Source organism: Dunckerocampus dactyliophorus, chromosome 20 (assembly GCF_027744805.1).
Source record: "Dunckerocampus dactyliophorus isolate RoL2022-P2 chromosome 20, RoL_Ddac_1.1, whole genome shotgun sequence".
Lineage (NCBI taxonomy): Eukaryota > Metazoa > Chordata > Actinopteri > Syngnathiformes > Syngnathidae > Dunckerocampus > Dunckerocampus dactyliophorus.
Window position 1 is genome coordinate 15,311,075 of NC_072838.1, and position 26,548 is coordinate 15,337,622.

General features: G+C 41.4%; 1 protein-coding gene across 3 annotated transcripts in view; it reads right to left on the bottom strand.

Moving 5' to 3' along the window:
- khdrbs3 (KH domain containing, RNA binding, signal transduction associated 3) overlaps positions 1–26,548 on the bottom strand; it is an 88,898-nt gene that overhangs the window by 47,277 nt on the left and 15,073 nt on the right. For all 3 annotated transcript variants that reach the window (XR_008567175.1, XR_008567176.1, XM_054763783.1), the window contains one exon: positions 2,457–2,575. Coding sequence is in view for 1 of the 3 variants with exons in the window: in XM_054763783.1 (XP_054619758.1) it covers positions 2,457–2,575 (119 nt within the window). In the remaining 2 variants the exon portion in view is untranslated. The remainder of the gene's footprint in view (positions 1–2,456; positions 2,576–26,548) is intronic.

Below are 26,548 nucleotides of genomic sequence, written 5' to 3' on the forward strand. Positions count from 1 at the left end.
TAAAAGACGACGCGTTAGAAAATTACGAGAAGGGAAAATATCAGTAGGAAAACATTAAACCTTGCTTCCACTCAGGCGCCAGCGAGGGGGAAGAAAATATATGTGGATGATAAAGACAAAAGCAGGGAGTGCAGGTGTGATTTATAACCCTCAACTGGAAGCAGATGCAGGGTAAAGAATGGCAAAGAAGGAATGGTGGTGGCGGGGGAGCGGGTTTTTGTGGGCAGGCGTCGGAGATCTTTTCATCATTTGCTGAATGTATTACGGAGAGAAGCAGAGCACAGTCATTGTGCTGAGGACAGCAGGACAGGAAACAGTAGAGGAGATGGATAAGTCACTGCTCCAGGCAGGGAGGAACACCACAGCCTCAACTGGAAATAAACCAGTGGGAGTCCTTATTGGGCCTCGTAACTGGGCCGGGAGGGCCTTGTGACAAAACGACCAGCACGTTTTCAATTAGAGCTCTGGTTATTCAAATGAGGAGTAAACATCACATTAGTCTTGGGGGTGTTCTTTTGACAAAATAGCAGCTGAAATGAAGAACTAATGCAATGATCATATACTGTACAGTATACCGCGCATGCTGTGTCATGTACATGCCACAGCAACAGATGGCACTACTGTCGAACTCAGAGACGTAAGAAGGCACTTTAGTCCATGACAAATAACGTCACATCCGGAAAAGGAACCATGAAACATCTGAATTTAACACGGTAATAAATAAGAAAACAATAAAGTGAAAAAAAAATACAGAAAACAAACCAAAACATCAAAAATCACAGGAAAAAAAGTGTCAAAAAATAAGCCCAAAAAATTGTTAGGACATTTTTAAGATAGTCTTGATTCAAAATGCAAAATGCAAAATGCATCAAAATGTGTATTAATTACAAATACTTAATTATTTCAAAATATTTATTGAAGAAATCTATTTTTAAACCTATTAAAATATGTATTTAAAGTCAAATAATATGCAGTATATATTAATATTTACAAATACTGAAAAAATACAGTATGTATTTAAAACATTTTACATCAGTGTACAATCATCTAAAATTTCCAAATGGCGTATTTGATTTTATTTAGAGTAATTTATCATTTTGCGTTGATATGCACATGACTGAGAGGCAGAGCAGAGACAAGACACAGCATTCTCGCCAGTTGGGCGGGAACAATTCTTTTTCTACGCTTGTTTTTTATGTTTTATGTTTTTATGTTCTAAAACAACCATCAAAGGTGATTACCTGTTCTCCGACAACAATACCCCGACATAATATTAGAATGTAACACCTCAGACAGTCAAAGGAAGACAGGTGTTTAGCACCAGCTATCATTTCCCCACACTGCACACACAGCAAAGGCATGTAATATCTTACACACACAACACTCCTACATGGCTATTTGGGAAAGGGCTGTACCACCACCTGTACCAAAGTCAAAAGGTGACGCTCTGCAGCTCAAACAGTTCAAGTCTGACGAATGACTTTTGCCATCGCTCGCTGCCTAATAGAACAAATTGAATTTGTCTTCCCCCAGTGGCCTGTTGGAGCTCTAAATAGCGGATCAGCGGCTCAACTTATCAAAGCTGTCAAAGAAAAATGTGTTCAGGTGGAGCTAGACTTACACATTGCTTTGTTCCATTCATTATTTACACACTGGCTGAATGGTAAAGCACAATTATATGATGGCTACTTGGGAGCACATTATGCTCTCAGAATGGGAATGTCAGCTCATTTAAAGGCAGACTAAATTATCTTCCGAGCTGCAGGAACTGAGATGTAATAAAAATAATCTTGTGTCCCAAAACACTTAAATGAAGGAAAATTTTGTGGCAAAACTAAACTAAATGAGATTACATTGAATGGAATCAAAGGAGCGTTTTATTTCAAACTATGCCAGCTAGTAAGGACGTGATTACAGAAGACTGCCGTTGAAAAGAAAGCGTGTCGTAGCCTTTACATTTCCCTCTTGTGAGGCGTTTGTGTGTTCCTTTGTTTGTTGCAGTGCGCCAAAAAAAAGCCTCATTCTTGAAGAAAAACGCATCTAGGAAGCGTGAAAATGGCTGTTATTTACAGCGCGTGTGAAGAAATCCGTCGCAAAAGGCAAGAAAATGAAATCCGCTGTGAGATAATTCTCCTCGATCGTATACTCATAAATATTCATGACCATATCAATATGGTGAGACATCAAAGCGGCATTGATCAAGGTCAGTGTAATGGAGATGTATCTGTATCTATGCGCGTATGTATGCGTGTGTGTGTGTGTGTGTGTGTGTGTGTGTGTGTAAAATATTACAATTGTAACAATTCAAAAGCTCCTGGATCTAGTTCTCCTTGCTAAGATGTCATCTAACAACATTAAACATCACAACAACATAAAGGCAGCTGCTGGAAGGAATTGCAATCCAAACTAGAGCAGGTTGTCTTCCTAATAAATATCACTTCCACATCTCCACTTACTTTAGGAAACTGCTTGACTGGTATCAAAACTTTCTGGCCCAGTTTCATGTTCTTGTTGATGACGACGTCGATGAACTTCTCCTCCTCCTTGCCCTCGTCTTTCTGAATCTTTTCAATTTCTAGAAAGAAGAAAAGCAGGCTGTGGATCAGTGTGGGCGAGCGGGACATTTGCGGGCATGAATGCAACGGGGAAAAGCTGCCATTTCATGTGAAATACAAAAAGACCTACTGACCCCAATGCAGGAATCCCTCGGCCCGTTGCACTTCGAATTTGGCGGATTTACTCTATCACGGTTTTTCAAAAATGTATTAATGAATAAATGGTTTTCTTTTGCCTAAATTATGAATTTTCAAGCATGAAAATGGCTAAACGAACTAAAAAACAAAGATGAGGCATTCAGTGGATGCATTCAAAGACGTTCTACACTGGTCACTAGGTGTCAGTAGTGTCACATTGATGAGACAATAGCCACCGCAGGAAGTACTGTACAGAGAGGAAGTAAAAAAAAAGAACGACAACAATGCTAACATGTGTGAGTCTATATTAGAACTTACTTATGTCTTATTTACGTCTTATTTTCTCTTATGCTGGGTAATACGAGTGTAAAGGTAACCATAGGGGTGTTATTTCATGTCTAGAGGGCTCTAATAATGTTAAAAAAAACATATTTAGAAGGTCGTAAACAGGTTGTCTATGTTCAAAACAGTTCTTTTTACAGCGCCTGTGTCATGTCAGCGGATGTACACGGATGACAGGAAGACAGAGACACATCTGTATAAATCAGCTGACACGTCGCAGGAACATCACGTGACCACTCTGAGGAGGACTGCCAGTGGGCGGTCGAAACTGTCAAGTGAAAAAAAACTATCCAACTCAGGTCTGTCAAAAGAACTGTTTAGAACGTATGAATGTTAGACCAAACCTTGTTGGACTACAGGTTGTTTATGCCCTAAGTATAGCACGAAAATTCGATTTATAAATCAGGACTCTTACTTCACGCAAATTCACTTATCACCGCCAGATCTGGATCTAATTAATGGTGATATACGAGGGATTACTGTAAAAAAAACACCCCGAAATATGAGACAGTCAAAAGACAAAAAAGACAAAATGAATAAAATTACAAAATAATCTTCCTTAACATACTTTTCCAACTTTTTTATAAGAAAAAAATGCTTAAATTCAGGTCAATCCCATAAATACTTGTTGGAAAAGACAAGCAATAATACAAAAGATATGTTTGGTTCTAACAGGGGTCTCCAAACCTAGGCTCCAGACCCAAAAATTAGTTTGTTGGGGTTGCTGATTGTCAGAGTAGAATGGCTGTAAGCGAGTTTCTTGACCACCATGTAAAAATGCAATTTAAAAGTCACAATTCCCGATTCCCACAACCTGGTTGCTAATGGTTACACTGAAGTGCATCACACGTTTACACTTGAGTCAACATTTTCCGAAAAAGAGAAGGACAAAGCAGAGTTTATTTAATCCTAACCCAGATTTGCAAATTCCCAACATGTTCTAGTCATTTTTTGTGTTATTTCTATATTTGCACGCAGACAACAACCACCCACCGCGGAACACAGGTAACATTTTAAAAAGCTGTATAATAGCTACTAAATAATAGAGTAACACAAACAATCTCAGTTGTTGCTTTTAAATGCTGCCTTTCACACAGAAGAGGGAAGCAAATAAGCATCTTTCCATCAATCTTCGCTTTATTCTGTCTTGCTTTTAACAAACGTTCACTCTGATAACCCGAGCAGTTCAAAACTCCCATTACTTTCTGGCGATTTGAAACAAAGCCCCCCTTTTACACAAACATTGGCTTTGTAAAGCGGCTCGGTCTATTCAGGTTGTCAAAAATGCAAGCAGTACAAATGATCAGCAAAATTAGATGTGAGGTTCTTTCAGCGTCACTCATGCACCGGTGGGTACTGTAAAACTCATTTCATTTGAGCTCATAGCAATTTACTCGGACAGAGTCTCTTTCATGTGCTTAACACCGGTGGACACTTACACACTCCAGCAAAAAAAAAAAAAGCTTGGTCCCGACATCTTTTTTTCATGTAGCTGCGGTAGACTTTGATGTATTTAGAGTCGTAACCTTGAACACTTAATCAGATGGATAACAGCGGCCTTTCAGTGCCGGCAAAATGATTTTGCAGAAAGGGCATCTTGTCAGTGTGCCAGGAAAAACAAACTCGCGTATGAAATGGCGGAAAAACTCCAGCTCCGATTTGTTTCTTGTGGGCTTTTTAAAAATAAATTCTATTTGTTTTAAATGATTTACGGAAAAAAAAAAGAGCAGCCCCATGATTTAACTCATTCTACACCAAAGATGCAGTTATACGTTTTTATAACCCCAACAACGTACTGTATGTTTACGGAACTTTTTACGTTGTTTTTTAATTTATGTAAGTGATGGTTCATTTTAAAAAGCCGTGTAACAAGACCATAGTTCATTTTACCTGATTAAAGTTGTGACAACATGATTCAAACTAAATCATTACTTTGTTCCTGAAAAGAAAACATAACTTGAAGATTTTAAGATTTACTTTGTAATGTTACGGAATTTACTAGAAAAAAATGCTAAAAGCGTTTTACCTCAGTAAAATTGGAATATTATGCCTTTACAAAAACTGATAAAGTAACTTTATAAAATAAAAGAATAAAAGAGTAATATATAATTTAAGATTAAAAAAGTATTAATATGAGGAAAAAAAGGTATGTGAATTTATGAAATAAATACAATTTAATTTTTTGAAAAAAGGTAAAAACGTAATACGAGAAAAGTCATACTGTTATAAGATGTTGTTTTTTTTTACCTTATTAAAAATGGAATATCACTACTTTATTCGTGTTAAAGCACTACTTTATTCGGAAAGAAATCACAATTTTATGAAAATCACATTGTGATATTCCACTTGAACTCTGGTGGTGTAACGGTAAACGCTTCTGCCTTTCATTCCAGAGGACGTGGGTTTGATTCCCGGCCGGGTTGCATCAGGAAGGGCATCCGGCGTAAAAACTAAACTGCCATTGACTCGCTGTGACGACCTCTGACAAGAGCAGGGATTTAAATAATGAACTAAAAAGTCCTAAAAGTAAAATTCTGACCTCATTCTAACAAGATCAGAACTCTACTCTTGTAACGTTACAATTTTATTCTCGTAACGGCAACACATTGATGAAGTCAAACATGTTTTTGCGGACAAACAGCACGCATGAACTCCATACACGTTTTCAATTACGCCATGTGCAAATTAGAAGCAAGAAAGGGGCTTGCGATTTTTCCGATAAAGCTTCCGCCGCTGCATTAAAATTGCAGAGAGTAATTAAAAAGCTTGGATATGAGTTTTTTTTATTTTTTTTTTGAAGGATAAAGGATAATTGAGCTATCAGGGAGTCGAGATATCTTTGAGCCCGTTTATCCTGAGGGTGGAGCGCAATCTTAGGAAGAAAACAACATTAATATTAATGCGTCACCTAGCAACACACCAAGAGAGATTCCTCCCTCCACACTCTCATACTGTATGTTGTGCTCCAGCTACTTCTTCTCAAGAGCAAGAAAATGTGACAGAGCAACAAAAATGTGTCGTTTTGCATCGGAATTGACCTCCGGCTCACCCGCTCAGCAGGTGTCATTCGCTGCCTCGGATGAGTGGAACAAAGCGCACTTCTTTGGGGAAAGATCTCAGTCGTTTACGTGAACTGCGCATCACCTCGGCGTCATTAACAGCTGTTCTGAAGGAGGAGACCCACAATGTGCCTCTTCTGTTGCTTTCCAGAGGAGAGACTCTTCCCCCTCTCGACTGCAAATGCATCGTATTCTAATGAGACTGCTTTTAATGAACGTCTTAGGAAGCTCTGTGGAAAAACACAGCAGAAACACAGTTTGTACGCCTTTTGATTTCGTTTCATTTCCAACCTCAAATGTGGCCTTTGCGGGGGGTGGAGTTAGGACACCCTGCTCTCCTGTAATTGGAGGACAGATAACTGCCCATCTTCTAATTAGTCGATTATACGCTATCTTGCTAGCGTGATACGACTTCACGGTAGTTCCATAGCAATACAACCCGCGGTGGAAACGCAAGAATGCTGACCAGGCATGGTGGACGCGTGACATTTTTTTCATCAATCGACTGTCTTCACTGTTTTCAAAGCTAGTTTGTCACCCCAATAAACGACAAAATGTTGGTGCTTTAAATACCGTACTGGCCCATATGTAAGATGGTATTTTTTCCCCAATAAAACAGTCTGAAAAGAGACGTTTACACATGCAAACTCACAGGTGAATAAGGGGTGGCGTCTTATATTTGTGTCAATACTGTATAAGTGTGTACCGAGAGTAATCCTGTAATCACTTTGGTTTTGCTGGAATTACACGCAACATTCACTTCCGCTCGCACAAAAAACATGAAAAAGTGAATTGCTGTACTGACCCGAATATAAGACGACCTCTCTCATTTTTTTCCCTTCTCCGTTGTTTGCTAACTTGCCCAACAAACCAGCAAATAATGCTCACGGACACACGAGTGACCTAGAAAGATGCAACCGCGACATGAAAAACAATTGTCTCAAAGGAGAAGTTTTGATGCTAATTTTAAGATAATGGGGATCAATGACGCAGAATCGGCAAACTGAGGAGCAGAACAGGTCCTGAGAAAGAACGGTTGTCTTATACGCCGGCGTGTCTTATATTTAGTTTGGTAAATACGCCAGGTTTTTCACAAATTAGAGGGCACACAATTCTATTCCATTCTTGTGCGATGAGTCGCATAACACAAAAAAGAAATGTGTGATGACTCCTGAACATAGATTGAATTATCACGTATAAAACAAGTAGGAACTGGTGTCGCATTCATTTAAATGTGCTCAGCTTTGGTATCGAGACAATGTGGTTAAAAAAATATTTGTGCAGCGTTATAATGAGCCCCCACTCCTGGGACACAAACAGTACTTATCCAAGTGCTCATTATTGTTTTCACAGGAAGAGTGACATTAGTTTAAGTCTCACACTGTAAACCAAGACACAAACACGTGAATATGAATAAAAGAGCCAAAGGAAGTTCACATATTGTTATTCAATGTAGCAGAACTGACTGCTGCTGTACAATTTAATGCACATAAAAGCAATTCAGGGCATTTTATTTGCATTTTTTTTGCACTGGTGGCTCAAGCTACAGGGTGGCATTCATCTCCCGGTGGTATTTATCTACGTATGGTGCCTTCTGGCGATGTCTGCCTCTCGCACTGAAAAGCTTTTCAGAGGCAATAAAGGCATGCTGACAGGAGTTAGAGGAGTGTTTATGCGCTGTCCCTTTTTTAGGCTCAAATAATAAGAAAAACGTTTGACATTTCAATTAAGCGTCGCAGCGTGGTGTTTTTTTCACAGCCTAAGTGCTGTTACATGTGTTAGCTCCAGGCCGTGTTGCTTGCAGCTTCTAATTGTGCGCAGTGACAAAAGTGACAACCTACATATTTTCTTGGCTATATGAAAAATAGTGACCTGAGCTTCGGAAATGAAACACAGCAAGATTTTTTTTATGCTATTTGTTTTGCATAAATGTCACTTTTATTATTTAGCAACAACAAAAAAATAGACCTTTTGCACTTTTAACAGCTCTACAGGTGGAAAAAAACACATTTGCCCACACTGCCTAAGAGAATTTAACAGATTATGTACGACAACATGACTTTTTTTTTTTTGATTGCCCGAAAACCTTGATTTGATCAACTAATGATGATTATTCAAGTTACATTGGACCGGTAGGACAAACCTAGGACATGTTGGAGAGACTATGTCAGCTGACCTGGCAACGCCTCAGGGTCTGCACAAACCAACCGGGGAGATGGAAGTCCGGGTCTAACCCGACCTCGGATGAGCGTGAGAGGGTGGGATGGACGAACAGACAAATGGTTAATTAGTTGCTACGACCCCATTTTGGTTTACACCGGTCATGTTTTTCAACCAATCTTGGTCAAATTCTACACACATGTGCTTGTCCGTCCCCTAAAGGCGCGTACCAGATTTTGGGGAGATTGGACGAAACACGCCAGCGTTACAGTGTGTATCGCGTGGGGCAGCGCATTGAACTTTGTGAGTCAATCTGATTTATGTGGTCAAAGTCTGCGGTTTTGACGTGTTTTCACCCTTTTGTGTGCAGCGATTGAGGAGTAGGAGAGTTCGCTTACACAAACAAATACAAAATGCGGGTAAAACATAATGTAAGTGACTTCCAAGAATGCCGACTGCAAATACTGTACTTCATTATTGCTGTTTAGCACTGAAAATACTCGACTGCATTTGCATAAGGAGATGGTTGCACATGTCGCATTAAATTAGGACAAAGTAGCAATCATGTTTGTATTTGTTGGGATCGTGAGGGCCGAGGCTTGCGGTGCCAGAAACAGTTTGCCCGGAGTGCTGCCAGTGTGACCACACACATTTTGTGTAAATCATAGTGTCAAGGCTGTGACCCCTACAAAGAGAAATGCTACTCCTCCCCCCAAAAAAAGCTCTCCCCGGTGCTGAAATCTTAATTTCACTCCAGCTCCTGCAATGCCTCGACAAGGTCAGGCTGGCAGCAGAATTCGTCTCGCCCCCCTAATCTGGAGATTACATTCTGAGCGGTCGGGGAGGCCCTCCCTCCTTCCCCCTGCCTCTCTGCAACTCTGCCAGGCTGGCTCTCAACTGCGAGGTAACGAGCCAAGACCCGCTTACAGTGTCGAAGATAATGTCCGCGGATTAAGACAGAGAGCCCCTCGAGTGGCGCCTCCTTCATTTCAGTCTGCGGCCTGTGAAGTGTCAGGGATACATCCGACTGGTAACAAGACACCGCTCGCAGCCTGCTGATGGTTCTTATCTGGAAAGCTCAGTGGTAATGGATCAAGACAAATGATGCATTTCACTGCAAAAACTGACATACTCCTGCTCGAGTGCACATGGAACTTTAAATTCTGCAAAGGATTGCCAGAACGCTCAAGGCTTCCACCTCCGAGATGACATCACTTGATATACTTATTTGATCATCGTTTCGATAGTTGCAGGGCGAATTCGACTTTAGTGAGGGGGATTATCAAAGTGTGCTCAAACCTGCCAGAATGCGCGCGGCAAATTACGTCTCATCCCAACTGCCGCGTGACGAGGTGAAAGTGTTCAAAATCGCAAACAAATTGGCTTGGCAGGAATCTTAAAAGGTTAGCGTGAATTAGCAAGCCAGCCGTGTCTAACAGTCGTAACTGTCTTCAGCTCCTAATGCAACACGCTGTTTGGTACGTGGACGTCTGGTTGGAATTAGGAAAAACATCAACAACGCTGGAAACTCAAGTTCAGAATGTTGAATATTGAATTGGGTTGTTCCTCAATGCCTGTTAAATAGGCTAATAGTATTCCAACATTTAGGATTCAAACACACAGCATCATCAAATATTCTCTTTAAACACAAAACTTTTAGAAAGTGCACACACCAGGGATCCCATCGATTCCGTTGATTGTTAAATGGAGTGCACTACGTCTGCAACCAGCAGAGGCGCTGTCGATTCAGTCGACTACACTCAACAAAAATATAATCGGAGAGGGCCCGGTCTGGCCGACAAAAAACCTGTCCTGATTCCGATTTTTGCCGATATCGATTTTTTTTGTTATACAGCTGGCACTTTCAATGAAAAACATGCAACAATACAAAGTTGTTGTTTTACCTGCACATGAACTAGTTCTCTCAAATCTAAGTCAAAACTTTAGAACAAAACCTGGTTGCACCGCAGACCTGATCTGAGCCTCTTACCAAAAACAAAATGGCTGGTCGTCCAATGCCATGAACTCCATACTTTTCCTCGTAGTAGCTTTGCTGTTTTCACTGCTCATAAGCGCTAACAGCGGGCTGCTGCTTGGCTCCACAAAAGCTAGTATCGCGTTTGCCTTGTCGGAATACAGACACCTTCTGGACAAATACGAGGTACTTTTGCAACCTCCAAACATGTTGGATGAAGAGGAAACACAACGACGCATAAGGTAGCCTATTTTTTGTTTCTTTTGGAATATTTCATTGTTTGGAGAAAGTATCAAAGGACACGACTCCATATACAAATTGGTGTCCTGTCTCTTTCTTTGTGTGTGTGTGATCATCCCGCTCCCTCTTCCTTTGTTGGGTTAGGGTTAAAATGTTAGCGTCATCTTATTTACTTCAGCTTACTTCCATAGCTTGCACATGCTATTTACTCTTGGGACAGCCATTTTCGATAGTCAACACGGGAGCAGTGAGGCTTCTCTGATGGAATAATCCAAGTAGGAAATCCAGCCAGGGGGGGCATTCCAGTTGAAACTTCTGACTAGGAACTCTGAAATCCCAGCTTCCTCGTACAAATGGAAGGCAGCACTTACTCTCGCTAGCATTAGCTTTAGCCTTAGCTTGATTGCTAGCTGTCAGTTTGGTAGAGCAAAAGGGGGCTGTGGCGGACGTTCAGACCTTTGCGCATGTCTATAAAATTGGTGAATGAGATCAGTTTCATATGTAACAATCGGCCGATCGCTGATTGCCCAAGATTAAGGACATTGGTGCGATCAATCGGCCAGCCATGCCAGCCGGCCAATTAAGTCCTGACTTGATGCACATATTTTCTTTTCTGAGCAGCCATGACAAATACCAGTATAAACGCTAAGCAAACCACACCGAAGTGCCTCCAAGTCTCTATTGTTTTATTTTTGGTCCAAACCAGAGTACAGGTGGACCTCAGTTTATGGCGCTACAAGAGTCGCGTTTCATGGTTGCGTATGCGCCGCCATTAATTATTAACATTGGACAAAAAAAATAGGGAACTATTTATACGTGCACGTGGTGGAATAACACGTCGGCAGGTGTCACACGCCGTCGCTACTTTTGTTCTTTTTTTGTGAAGTACTTAAGTTTAATCTACATTCTGACTCTCAACGCACTGATGCAGACTCGTCTGGGGGCACCGTGTGAAAGCGAAAGTGAAATTCGCCATCCTGAGACGCTCAGTGGAGACACCAACACTGGCTGCATGCCCCCGTCCAAGGTGCTGAAACGCGATGGAACATCATGAAGGATAAAGATGCTATCTTTGAACCTGGGAAATGATGCTCCTATGAAATGGACAGTGATAACAGCATAAGCAGCATAGTGTTGTCATTACTGAGACTCCGAAAAAGTGACAAAAGTGTTATCTTTTTTTGTTACTGTTTGATTTAATTCTTGTATTTAATATTTTTTATTAGGGATTATATGTATCTTTCATGTGTTCTGTGTACACTGTGAGCGACTTAGGAGTTAAATGTTTGTATTAGATGCAACTTCCACCAAAATCTGACAGTCCAGGAACGGAACTCGTGCGTAACCCGAGGACCACCTGCAGCGAACCACAACAAGCACGTTTACTGCACGAAAAAGGTGGACAAATAAGCAAAGTACAATATTACACCAGCCTGCGGTGACGAATCACCGTCTGTGTTTACGCACGGCACCAGCCAGCTCGCCCTGCTTTGTCTTCATTAGGCTATCAGGAGCCCACCGCGGTGTACGACAACACGGCCAGCCTCGAGGATGCTAAAGTTCTCTGGAAGTAAGCTCCGGAGATAAATCAACATTTTAACCATAAATCACCATAAAATCTTTTTGTTTTCCAATGGACCTTAACATGAAAGGACCACAGCAAGGCCACCTCATCCCACAATTAGGATGTTTATGGTTTCAGTATCCTTTCCCCTAATGAAGTTTCCCATAAAAACGTCATTAGCCTGAGAGAAGGGGGTGGGTCAAAGAGGGGGGAATGTGAGGATAAAACTGTGGGGCTTAATGAACATCATTATCTAGACCTCATCTCAGGCACTTTTATCAACGATGCGCTTGAATCATAATAATGAGCAGCACCTCATGAAGTCGTGACATTTTTTCTCCTCTTTCCCAGCATTTTTAGGGAGGATTTCAGCCTTCTCGAGACTAACCCAAGCTCAAATCAATTTCTGGGAAGGGATCAATATTGCAAATGAATTAGGGTGCTTTGATGTTGTCCAGGGCCACACGGTGGCCTAGTGGTTAGCATGTTGGCCCCACAGTCAGGAGATCTGATCATCTCTGCGTGGAGTTTGCATGTTCTCGTGGGTTTTTTCCGGGTACTCTGGTTTCCTCCCACATTCCAGACACATGTCCACAGGTATTAATGTGAGTATGAATGATTGTTTATCGATATGTGCCCTGCGGCTGAGTGTACCCCGCCTCTAGTGAGGATGAGCGGCATAGAGGAAGGATGGATGATGTTCTCCAGAGACACGGTCGGATGCTACCTGTGATGGCTGCTAATGCTCTGGTAGGGCCCTATGATTTCTGCGTTATCAAAAACCCCCAAAACAAATGAACTGTTAAACGCGGAATCTCAAGGAAAGCTACATCATGTGAATGAAATGATGAGAAGGAACGTATTTCCCGCTCAACTGCGGCGGAATCTCATCACAAAGACTAACCCGCCCCCTCCCAAACTTGTGATCATTAGTACTCACAGATTTCACATCAAATGTGTATCCGCGTAGCTGGATTTGAAGTCATCAGTAGTCATCAGTGTGTGCACACATACTGTACAGTCTGTGCCACGTTTGTGGAAGCTGACTCTCCTACTCCTGAACCGTTGCACACAAAAGTGTGAAAATGTGTCAAAACATTCACCCCTGCTGTGTTGCCTGACATTATTCTGTCATTAAAGCCCCAAATCTGACACCCATATGTCGGATTGACTTGAAATTTCTCACACGTGCTCTGCAAAGCCGAATCACCGTGACATTTGGGCCACACTTTGAGGGTACTGACAAGCGTATGTGTGTATAACTTGAAAAAGATTAGTTAAAAATCTTTAAGAAAAGCATCTAATTGGCCAGAAGTCACTGACCATTTGTCTAAGGAATATAAAGCACTGAGGATATTTGTATTTATATGTGCACTAGCATGTCTTCCAAGGAATTTTGACCACAACCCATAGGGGGCGCCACATTTTCTACTGTATTCCTCTATTTAAAGTTGATCCAGAAGTGTTGTAGCTTCCAAAGTTATTTTGTGGGTAATTGTGCCGCATCTGGAGGAGGACTGGCCCTTGTTTAATTCATGCATGGATGGGCAAACTTCCTAATGGGAAGTGGAAAACAACAGGACAAGTTTTATTTTAATTGCGTGCCGTGCAAAGTTACTTTTGTGGAGTCCAGCTAGAAAAATACAGAGGTAGAAATTTGCATAATAGGTCCCAAAGTTGACGGTGCCAATAGTGGAGTGCAAGCTCATTTAAAACACAGGCAAAACTGTGAAAAAGGTAGTAATAATTCACTTGGGAGTCGCTTCTGTGGGTAGTTTCAGTGAAACAAATAACTTAAAAGACACTTTAAGACCAAATTAATCGGCCATAACTCCTCCTCTGTTGTTTGCTAACTTCCTAACAACCTTTGAGACACTTCTTTCCCAGCGTGTCTCTGTGTCGTCAGGTCACTGTGTGAGAGTGACAGGAAGAAAAGCTCTGGCTCACTTGGAGAGAAGTTGTTTTTTGCCACTTGCGTGTTGATTTGCACGCATAAATCTCAAGACCTCGAGGTCTTGAGATTGATTACTATGGAAAAAATATTAAAATGTATATGATATACTGTGAGTAACACTACAATGAAGAAACATATGTTGTGTGTCATTTTCCACTTTGGAAATCTGATCAAACTACTTTTGCACTGTGAAGCTGTTTATTTGCATACATGGTAGTCTTAGAATAACTTAAAGGAAAACTGCACTTTTTTTGGAATTTTACCCATCATCCACAACCCTTATGTGAGACATGAAGACACGTCTTTCTCTTCTCTGTGCGTGCTAAAGGTGTGAAAACAGCCAAAAAGAGGCAAATAATGAATGTATGCAATGGGACACACCTATTCCGCCTACAGAGCCCGCTATTGAAACACCTCCAAAAACCCCCAACAAGGTTTTATGGTTTTAAATACTTGCTATGACCATGTAGCAACAAGTACAGTCATGATAACATTTAATACTAAGAGTATTTTGCCATGCTTTGGTCATTTTAAGCATTACCGGAACTTCCTTCCTGGCCACATTGTTTTCACGTAGCGACATAGAACCACATGCCCACACCTAGCGTTAGCTTTTCCAAACTCAAAAGCAAAAACACAGCAGCAGTGGCGGCAGCTCCAGTGTGTAGCGTTACCTTTCCGTAGTGGCCTGAGGCGTTGTGAGCAAGTGTGTGGTGAAGCTAGTCGCTAGCCGGCTAGTAGCTAGCGAGGTGTCACCGCGCCATTAAAGCAGTTGTTTGGTGTAAAAATGGTAATAACAATAATAGTCATAATAATAATGTCACTGCAGCTTGGTTAATATGCAGGTCACATCATGCAAATGGAGCATAGTTGGAGGTTTTTGGAGGGTTTTTCAGAAGGCTTTATAAGCGGAATGGTTGCATCCCGTTACGTGCATTCTTAGCTGCCTCTCTTTAGCTGTTTTTATATCTTTAGAATGCAAAGAAACGAGAGAGGCGTGTGTTCATGTCTCATATAAGGATTGTGGATGTTGGGCAAAAGAAGTGTAGTTTTCCTTTCATGGAATTTTGTGCAAAAAACACTTTTAGATTCAAGCTAATGTGTACATTGTCGGTATAATTGTTTCTCATTGTGGTCACAAGTCCCACTTGCAATCACAAATCCCTTGTACAACACTTACATACGACTGATGGAAAATACTGGGAAACACATCACAACACAATAGATGCATTGTTCTCACACAAACGTAACTCTCACTTCTACACAAACTTAAGTTTGACTTTCTAGAGGGCCGCGCCACTGCTGTACAGACTCTGTGTACTTTCAATCTTCCTCATTGATGGTTGCTCTCATTTTTTAATACAAAATACTGCATCGCATTCAACTTTATTTGGAGTGCTTTATGTAAAACTTCCTACCAAAGTCTCTTGAGAGCACGCTGGGCAACTTTTGGGCCTGTAAGCATTTCATTCCACTTGCCATAGAACGAGCTGACACCGGGTCAGAATATTGGATCTGTGCAGAGCTGTGCCGTGTCCTCGGGTGAATTCTACTACAGCTCGCATAATCAAGCCGAAACAGTGCAATTTTGAAAGTACCCGTAAGTCGAACCTTTTCAGAGCGAGCTCAGCTCATGTATGTGACTTGTACCAGTCAGACCCAGCCAAGCGCTGAGGGCCTAAAATAAGATCTTGATTAAGCTGACGTTTGAATGCAGATGCCGAAAAGGATTCTGGGCTCTTCAGTGTTCATGGAGCTGTGACAGGTTTTACACGTATAAGCAAGGCCTTAATGGGTCTCTGTGGGCTCTCAAGAAGGCAAAGGGGACTTAGCGCTATCTTAAGAGTCGCTTCGGACAGCTGCACAGATGATGGACTTCCTACTGGGAGGAAAAAACGCAATCCTCACTTCAGTCCTAAAACGTTGTGAATAGCTGAGACCAGGATTTTATTGGAATTAAAGGAAATATGCAATTTGGGTTTACACTTAATCTCTAATTAAGTTCATTGACAACTTGCTTGCCAGGCATCCCATGAAAAGATGATTACCTGAAAGGGATATCTTTGTCTGGAAGTCGATACACGCAGCTCTTATTTCCACACTTTCATTTCCAATGCACCTTTCACTTTGTAATTAGCACTTCCTTCTAATGCGACACAGGTGCCAAGCAGGACGCCTACCTGTGAGACCAAGCGGGGGGTTTAATCTGCAACGATAAATGAGGTTGCTTCAAGGTAGCCCTTGTGTTTATTTAAAGCTCCCCCATTGAGCAAAAGTGACTTTTTAATGATGTTCTCACATGAATGTGTGTCCCCAGAGCCTGTTTATGAGCACCGAACGTGAGAAAAATCTATCACTTCTGAGAGATGAGGTCACTTTTGAAATTGTAGGCTTCCATGATGTCATGAAGTTAAAACCGCTCTCCTCGTGGACATCGCTGACCCGGTCCTAGCTAAGTGAGCCCACCCCCACGTGTGCATCAAAATCTTCACGGCGGACAGCTTTGTAAAAAAAAAAAAAAAAAAAGCAGGCTTCGCTACACATCTTAAAATAAGTCCGTCAGCAGACGTGGCAGCAGCAATTTTGAGCATTTTGTTTTTCTTCATGCTAACCCAGCATGATGCTCCTGTTAAAATGCGAGTGCAATGTTAGCATGCAATGCTAGCACTGTAGCTCACATAGCTGCGCTGGTGCTGCCTAACGTTTGTGTCCTCCGTGTCCCAATCCTTCCTGTTCCATTGTGATCTGTCAAATACGGCATCTGTTACGTCGGACAAGTGCAGAGTTAGCGTGTATATGTAAAAAGTGGCTAAATTGCACTGTTTCAAGCCACACACTCCGTCGAAGACAGGCTCATCAGCATTAAAGCTACAGACGCACAAACCGGCGTCTTCCCAGTAGGGCTTATTAATAAACTGTCTAAATTGCAACACCAAGGCTAACTTTTGGACAGCACATTTCCAATAAACTGTTGGGGGACCTCTGAGACTTATTTAAAATAGTTGAAAAACAATATGAGACCTTTAGCAGTGGCGTAATAACAAGACACTGTAACTACTAGATTAGGACATTTCGACGGCCTGTGTTTCCAAATGTTCCAGTGGAGACTTTCCTTTGTGTATCCCCAAGACACTTTCTTCTAAAATGTCAACAGTCTGCACTTAGCAGCCTCATTTGACTGAATCCCAAGCACTTGCACTGTTGTGGAAGGGAAATTAAATGTTTGAAAAGGAAGAAACAAACAAGAGGGCGTCGTAGCTGTTGAAAACAAATTCACATTTAAAAAGGTAGCGCGGATGATTATGTCCAATGTTTCAAGTTTAAAAAATGCACATCGCAGCCACAATTTGACTTGCACGAGAATATCTGTTATCTGTACAGCCGATATCTTTATGAGGAAAATAAGCAATGACGTCCTTAAACGCAAGCACCCAAAATGTTAGCTGTAAAGTGTGGCGTTTAAACGGGCGATGATTATGGAGAGGGAGACACACAGGCAATGGAGTTGGAACCGAGGCAGGAAACTATTAAACCTTCAGCTGACATTCATAGATATTATGGAAGAAAGCAGTGGGGTGCGTTTGTTTTATTGTATAGTGGAACAATATTGCGCTATTTATATGTCAATAAACTGAACACGGACAAGCTAATCATCGGAAGCTTAAGAAGCTGAGGCAGTGTAAGATGAACAAAGAACATGTTCAACCGCCCCCAATGCTTTACAGCCTTGTCGCTATCATGGAATAGTGTTTAGAAGACAAGGACTTACTCTGTTCTGTGGCAACTTCGACATCGTTGTTCTTGTGGTTTTTTTCCTGTGTACCGGCAGAATAGTATCCTTTTTTCATAATGTGTTTATGCCGTACTTTCAAGCCAAATGCTTCTGTAGAGGTGTTCCTTCATAGCAGGCATCAGTGAAATGAACACTGCAAAGAACAGAACTCGAGGTGGGCTTCCATCTGTCTCTCGTTCTCTGCACTTGCCTCGTCCATGTTTGTCTTAAACCTTGAGCTGAGAGGTGTCACCCCGATGACGTCTCTTCCGGAATGAGACTGAACTGCGAGAATGTTAAATTCTTAAACATTCATGGTTTAGCCAATTTATGTGGACTGAAACCAGTTTAAAATAAATCATTTCATTTCATTTCAAGCCTAAAGAAGAGAGTGCTGTTAAGGCAATACTGTTAGCACCCACCAAGTTGCCACCTCAGGTAAAATTCTTAAACATTTGTCATTTAGTTCACTCATGTGGACTGAAACAGTAGCGGTAGCATTTCCTGTAAAGCCTTCAGAAGAAGGCAAGTTAGCATCTAAGGTCAAACTTTTATCAGTTCAACCGCGGGAAGCACTTTATATAAAGCCTTGAGAAGCGAGTCAAAGAAAAAGAGCGGTTGATCAAGCAAGCATGTAGTATTGTGGGGGGCAGGGGTGGGGGGGTGGGGGGGTGGGGGGGGTGCAGTGGTTAGCAGCAAGCAGCTGGGAGGCGAGCTGTGCTGAACGGGCAGCAGAAGCCAGGCTGATGGATTACACCAGCTCTCTCCTGGGGTAAATGGACACCGCCGCTCCTCCCCCTTTTAACAATGCCTCAGCCTGTATCGTCATTGAAATGTCTCCAAAGATGGAGGTGAACATGCTGCTGAGCCACTTAATCTGAGAAGAGGCATTTTCTAGCACACTGGCAGTGAATTAAAAAGCGCCGAAGAGCTTTCCTGCACAAAGCTGATATCGGTTTTCATAGCAGTGCCTAATCTAATATCTGTATGACAACGACAATGCAGACGCTCATTGATTTAGTCAAGACTAATTGCCAGGAACTAAGGCCATATTGTTTTCATAAATACGCATGGTCTGGGGCTGCATGAGTGCTGCCAGCATTGGCGAGCTGTGGTTCACTCATGGACAACTACAGAGGGGCTCATGTTCTGCTTCAGCAGGTCACGGTACGTGTTGGAATTCATGTTTCCCCTCGTTACAGAACTCGTGCAGCCCCCCGCCATGTTTGATTGTGGGCTTATGTCACATGGGATCATCACTGCGCTACGGTATGAATGAAGCGCTTAAAAAAAGGGTCTCCCGGTAGCTGCTTCGGCGAGCCGGCGATTAAAAGGTCACGCTGCGCAAGAGTGCGCTCTGACTAAATAAATCATGAGGAGAGGGAATGTGCAGCGCAGATTGAAGCAATTCCACTCATGGTGTCCATGTCAACAGGCTGTCACCGCTGCAAAAGTCCTCGACTGTTTCCGCCCGATTACGTTGGCGAGATTTGTTTCCAAGTGTGGAGTCTCGTAATTATTACAGCTCAGCGGTCAGTCAGTTTATAGGGTAATAGCCTCCACCTGTAGCCGTTGTGTTCCTTCCTTTATTGCCTGTAATGTTCTATTAGTGCTATTAGTCCCCTTAATTGTCACTTACAGTTTACTATTACCCCTCGTTCTGCAGGAGAGCTTTCTGGAAATTACATTTAAAAAGGCAAAATTGGCTGTTTCGGTGTTGGGGCGACCTGACTGGTGGCACTAATGGTTGATTAATTTGGCTGTCATTTTGGAAAATAACACCCCCGCCCCTCACTTAGTGTCTGATGAGCGTTTTGCAGGTGGCCAAAGTATGGACAAAGAGTCTCTGTTTATTGTGTCTTTCGACAAGATGAAATCCATTGCAGGCGCTTATTGTCCTTGCTTACATACTTTATAGTATCGGCTTGTAGCATATAGAAGCTTTTATGTAATTGGAACCAGCTTAAAAACAGGACCTTATTGTGTTTGGTCAAAAGTCCAAAAAGACCTTGATGGTCCGATAGGCAGCGGTCACAAGTGGCTCAAGCGCTCCAAGTTGCAATTAACCGTCCTACACGGAGCTCAACAGGGAGATTTGTTCACCATCTTTATAAAGGTGATCAAATTACACAGCGTGCTTTATTTGTGCTGTGGATTTTTCTTCCCTTTATCCCCCGTCCCTTAGGAGACCATGTGAGCGATCAAGTAGCGGAGTAAAAGCGGTGGAAAATAATGGCTGGGTGTTACAGGACCAGCCTGCGGGCAGAGATTAAGGAAATGAAAAAAGGGAGTTCGCCGAGTTATTCATGTCGCTCTCTCCCTCTCCCCCGTTTCATTATCGACCATGCACCAGAGGGGATGACAATTTGGCTCGCAGCACCTGCGCCTTGGTCGGCACACTAACTTCCTCCAAAGCAGCCCAAACAATATGGAGAAAATTAAAAATGAGCAAGGCGTGGGATAGATCACCGGTTTGTAAACAAACATTGGTTCATTTCCTGATGTGGTTGCACATTATTTTGCATGTGTGATTAACCGCAGTCTCCGGTAGTCACCGGCTAGCAAATAACAGTTGGTGTTTATTTTAGCGGCAGGTCAAAAAACATTGGCATTAATAGTTTGTTTATCCCTTTCTTGTCCCAAGGAGAAAAGGGATTTTAAAAAACTGCTTTTTGTGAAAAGATACATTTCAGGCATATCTTTCATTTTGACACAATTTTTCAAATACCTAAACAACTATCCCACAACACAAAAAAGAGTTGGTTTACAGCAAAATAAAAATGCATTTACAAATATAACGAATATAACATATAACAAATATAACACTATTTACAATTTTCACATTTGGAACTAAACTGTGAGTGTGCACGCGTGCGCGCGCGCGCGTGTGCATGCATTAAAATGTCCCTCCATGTGTAAGCTTCTGCAAGCTACACTCCTCCATGCGCTTCCACTTCCTCCTTGCTGTCGAGTGTGTTTTTACAAGCAAATGATCCATGCCAAGCTCCTAGCAAATGCACTTCTGCCACCTTGTGGCCGTTTTTATGGCTTAAAACTGCTGCAAAACCAACATCTATGAGTGTGCAGTTGCGTCATCACTTCTTTTAGCCTCTCGCGCAAAAAAAAGCGTAAAAGATGCTGAAATACTTGTTTGGTATTGAGTGAGTTAACTTCACCAGGGGTCAGGAGCGGCATTTGAGGTATGATTGGTCCGCATCCAGCTGCTTTATCTACCTCTGCATGCGCTTTAAAATGTAGGTTGCACCACTCAGCTGTTGGTGTGAAACTCATGCGTGGTACACTTGCTGTGCTGTTGTTTTGTGCTATTAACGCTAGCTGAGCAGTTTGTGCCTTACCACTATTACAACATTGGTTCCGTTGCTGCTGTGCTGTGCTGCACTCTAAGTTATTTTTAAAGTTGAAAAATGAACTTGCTTTGTACAGTATAATGTGTTTTTCAATTTCCGAAATAACAGCCTCTCTCCAATTATCGCTGTCTTTCAATGTCCTCTTTGAAGTTTAGGTAAATAAGCACCCAGGCTTAATTAGAGCCTTTACGGCAGGGGTGTGCAAACCTTGGGCCACATAATGAAAAATTAAAGGATGCAACTTTGCCACTTTGATATTTTGCAAAGCAACAAATGTAGATTATTTTGTTTTGGTTTCTCATAACATCATGACTTTTAAATCATATTAATAATAATAATCACAATAACAAAACACTTGAATACGGTATTTCAACTGTGCTACTAAAATGGATTTATTTTTCCTCATAATGTTACAAGTTTATTCTCCCAAACTTGTGACTTTGTTTCTCGTTAGAATATAACATTTTTCTCCTCATATTTTAACTTTATTCTAGTAAAATTACAACAGTTTTTTTCTGTTTTCTGTTCAGCTGTTGTTTTTTTCTCCCGACTATTTCAACTTTCTTCATGTAAATGTTCTTCTCGTAATATTGTGACTTTATTCCCATAATATTTCCATATTATTATCTTTTCTCCAACCAAATTTTCCAAAAATTACAACTTAATTTTGTTTTTCCCCATAATATATATACTGTTTTTTTTCTTTAAAATTTCAACTTTACTTTTTTCCTCGTAATATTAAGATGTTATTCTCCGAAAATGACAACTTTTTTTTGTTAGATTCCAACTTATGTCTCTTAATAGTTGGACTTTTTGCTTTTTTTTTCCCCCCCTGAGTGAGTCAGAGATTTTCTTCCTGCTACGCACACACACTAGTGACCCGGAGTGATGCAGCCGACCAAAAAGATTCGGGTCACTACGGTCATTTTATTAGCAGCCACCTGCTCCAATGCTCCGTATCTTCCAAATTGTCCAACCGGCAGCACCATCAGCGGTCCAATACGAGTCAGGTGATGTGGATTGTACCTACTGAATCGCGTCCACCGCTTTTTTGTTTACAGAGCAAACATTTTCCCTCAAAGTTACCAACTGCCAACTTCTGAAAAATAACCAAAATTAGGGTAAGTTGTGCATGATTGATACAGTAATCTGCATATCTGCGGTCTGGCCGACAGAAAGCCAGCAGAATGCGCAGGCTGACACAGACTTTCATCTCCCACAGCCGCAGCCGCCGCCAGGCTGTCGGGAAGATGAAAATATGCCCGGCTTCATTTTAGCTCTGTGGGGATCCATGTGGCGAAAGGTGGCAGGTAAAAGCTAATAGACTACCGTGGCCGCAGCGGGGGCCGTTGACTCAGCAGTGCCGCCGGCTGTCTCTCCAGGTTGCCTCAAGTTTGATGACAATCTCTCCAAGAGGACTCAGAGGGCAAACGGGGGCCCCTGAGGCCATCACCGTCGTGCCGTGATTGTGCAGGATTTACTGTAAACAACATCAATTCTCAGAGCAAATTGGGATTCTTTCAGAGGCCGAAGCATACGCCTTACATGCTGCAGTGCGAGCTTTAAAGTCATCAGGCAACACTGGAGAAGGTAAGACGTATGATATCCTACGCTATGGGTTGTCATTTCACTGATATGGGCAACGTGACTTTAGAAGGTTTGGTCTGATTTCTTCCCAGTTGAGGGTCGTCTTAACACAGTATTGCACTGATACTGAAAGCATGTTTTGTACATATGTTTTTTGGGGGGGGATTTTGTCCCAAAATGGGTTGTGAAAAAGAGGTGTCGTCTTATATCAGGGTCAGTGTGGTATTTCCCTGATAGTGAAAAACAGGATTTAAAAAAAATGATGAATTTTGTCTTTTTTTTCCCTAGGATTTTGTCCCAAAACGGGTCTTGAAAAAGACGAGTCGTTTTGTATTCAGGATTGTCTTATATTCGGGTCAATATGGTATTTCACTGATATGAAAACACGATTTATATATTATTTATTTAAAATAACATTAATTTTGTTTTTGATTTTGATTTTGTCACAAAACAGGTCTTGAAAAAGTGGAGTCATCTTGTATTCAGGACTGTCTTATGTTCAGGTCAATATGGTATTCCACTGATACATATGAATATGAAAACATAATTTAAAAAAAAGAAAAGATTCATTTTGTCTTTTTTATGTCTTTGACTCTTATATTCTCTTGAATCTTATATTCGGGCCAATGCAATCTTTCACCAATATGAAAATGATTAAAATTATTTTAAAATCATTTTATTTTCTCCTTGATTTTGTCCAGAAACAGGTCTTGAAAAGGAGGGAGATGGTTGTCTTATATTCACGTCAAAAAGGCATTTCATATTATAAACAAGATTTAAATATACATATATACTGTATATATATTAATTTGGGGGTTTCTTTTCTATGATTTTGTCCGAAAAGTGGTCTTGAAAAAGAGCGGTTGTCCTATATTCAGTGTCATTGTATGTTTGCGTTAATACAGTATATCACTAAAATGGAAACAAGTTGTTTAAAAAATAGATTTGTTTTGTCTTTTTTTTCTTTTGTTTTGATGTTGTGGGCAACATGATTTTAAAAAGGTTTTGTCTTTGATTTCTTCCAAACTGAGGGGTCTTCTTATATTCAGGCTTGTCTTATGTTCTGGTTAACCTGGTATTTCACTGTTGAAAACATGTTTTAAGAACATAATTTAGTCTCTCTCTCTCTTTTGTCTTTGATTTTTTCCTAAAACTGCTCTTGAAAAAGATCATCTTATATTCGGGGCAAACCGGTACTTCATGGACATGAAAACATGATTTTTTTTTTATCTGTGATTTACTTCAAAATTGGTCTTGCAAAAGGGTGGAGGGAGATGCTTTTGATGATTTTTAAAAAATAGGTCATAATTAGGTTTTTGTTATTTAGATTTTTGTCCCAACACGTGGGGGGTCGTCTTATGTTCCAAGTTGATGTTAATTTGACCCTAAAATACTGATGGGTGATTATACTGTAGCTCATGTTCCCATGCCCATCTAGTTGGTATTGAATCAACAGCGCCTCTGCTGGTAACAGCCTAGCAATGCACTCTATTTTGCCTCCAACTCTTTACGATAAATAATTGCACCAAATGTATGTGAAAAACCGTAGAGGGCACACAGGAGACACCACTCACCCGTTCCTGACTGCCGCTTTAAATGAAATTCATGTAATCCACTCCACTCACTTAAATTCTTATCTAAATAACTTGTTGATGCGGCGCACGTGGGGTGTGCACGCATGTCAGTGTCGCATTTGCATGCACGTAATCACACACATTTTCGCTGCTAACCGAGACCCAGAGCCATCTCGAGCTGTCAGTCGAGCCCCGGCAATAAGACGAAATCTGCCAGCCGCCCCGATTGACGGAGAGGAAATTGAAGTGTCACGTCAACATTTTAACCATATCCTGCTGCCCGCTGTCCCCGTCGCTGCCATGTTGTTTGTAAGCAAGATGACGGAGGAAACGCTCAAATAACCGGGATTGTTTTCCAATTTCATCTTAACCCCTCGATGAGGAGGCCGTGTTGCCTTCAATGTCCTTCAGAGATGTAGGCCGACACTCGAGCTGGGAGTACATTGCGTGACAATAATCTTTGACAACGCTGTCAATGTCAGAGCAGCGACCCGAGACGTGCATATGAGCAAATATGGCTGTGAAAATGAGACGGAGTGTGAGAGTGGTGTGCAGACACTTCAGACTGACAGTTCGCACCGAAAGACGTGGCTCCGTGTCATCTGAGAAGTGAGAATCCTCTCCCTCTCTCGCGCTCTCCCACCACAGCCGAGGCATGTGCAACGCCTCCGAGCATCACCACCCACTGCACATCATTAGCATGGTGGCTCCAAACTGACAAACGTACGATGTCAACTTCTCCCAGGGCTCAGGTCAGGAGTTTTCACATTTGCAAGGGTCCTGAGTTAAGGCTGCACAAAAACATCTGGGTAGCAATAAGCAGGGAGAAAAATGAATAAATAACAAGATGAACGCTGTGAAAAGTCTAGGTGTGAAATGTGCTTTTAAAGCTACACGCATGCCAACTAATGGGCAGGTGATAATGCAATCTCAGCAGCTAAAGGTCAGACTCACGTTATGTGTCGTTAACGGAGCTGTTTGTTCAACATTCAACGCCCAGAAGTGACACTTGGTAATGCTTTATTAATGAATGCTACCCCTTTTGAAGCGGTTGCTGATAGTTTGACGACTTCGGGTGTTTACCATGGACACGGTTACAATTTTCTTACTCTGACGAAATGAGAAGATTACACAATCTTATCATAGTAAAGTTAAAAGAGTCTGTAGATTGCGTATTAAATGCATGGAGTCAATGGAGGCCAATAAAACAAACACAAGACCACTTCCTTAATTGTTTATCTTCATTTTTTTTTAAATGTTATTTAAAATACAAAGAAAATAATACATAAATATAATCTATTTTGGTCAATATTTGTTTCCCCTGTTTTGTTTCTTAAATTAATTTTTCAGTTTGTGCTTTGCAACTATTACTAATTCCACAAATAATGAGGGCATCCCATGTCCTACACGACATTTATGTAGTCGAAATGCTTTGGAAGACATGCTAGCAAACATGTAATAGAAATATCCGCGAACAGTCAATTACTTACGGAGAATTCGATGCCAAGTAAGACATTTTCCTTGACGGCAGCCATGTTTTTCAACCAATCTTGCTCCAAATACACACACAAGTGCTTGTCACGCCCCTAAAGGTGTGTGCCAAATTCGGTGGCAATCTGCTGAAACACCTTAAAGTTTCAGTGAGTGTATTGTAGAGCCGTGTGAGGAATGTCAAGTCGACCCAATTTATGGGGTTTAATAACAGTGCTACCATGTTGTGTATTTGTCCGAAACACAATAGCACAGACAACACAATACGGGTGCATGTACTGACACATTTTTACCCTTTTGTGTGCAGGGATTCAGGAGAAGAAGAGTTAGCTTCCACAAACAAACGGGGTGTCTAACTGTTTGACATTACCGTATCTATGTATGTATACACTGCAGTGCAAGACAAGCTTGAACAAATACAAAATCTTATCTTAAAAATTGGACACATGCCTGAATGCATTTTAATTAGTTTTTGTCCTCACTGTTAAATGTAAAACTTTGGGAAAAGAGTCCCAATGGAGTGATATGTTCTTGTATTTTTGTGTGATTAAAGAATAAGTTCCAACTCCGTGTTTTGTTGGCTGCGATGAAGCCCAGGTGAATTCAAAACTGGCCTGCATCAGAGACAGCGAAGGCTGTCAACATACTTTTGTCTTTTTGCGCTGCCAAATAAATGTTTGCGTTTGTACAATAGTAAGGCCCTCAAAGCAATCTGGGAAGATTTTTAACGATCCTTTAATTAAGCACGCAATATTTCATCTCAGCTTCA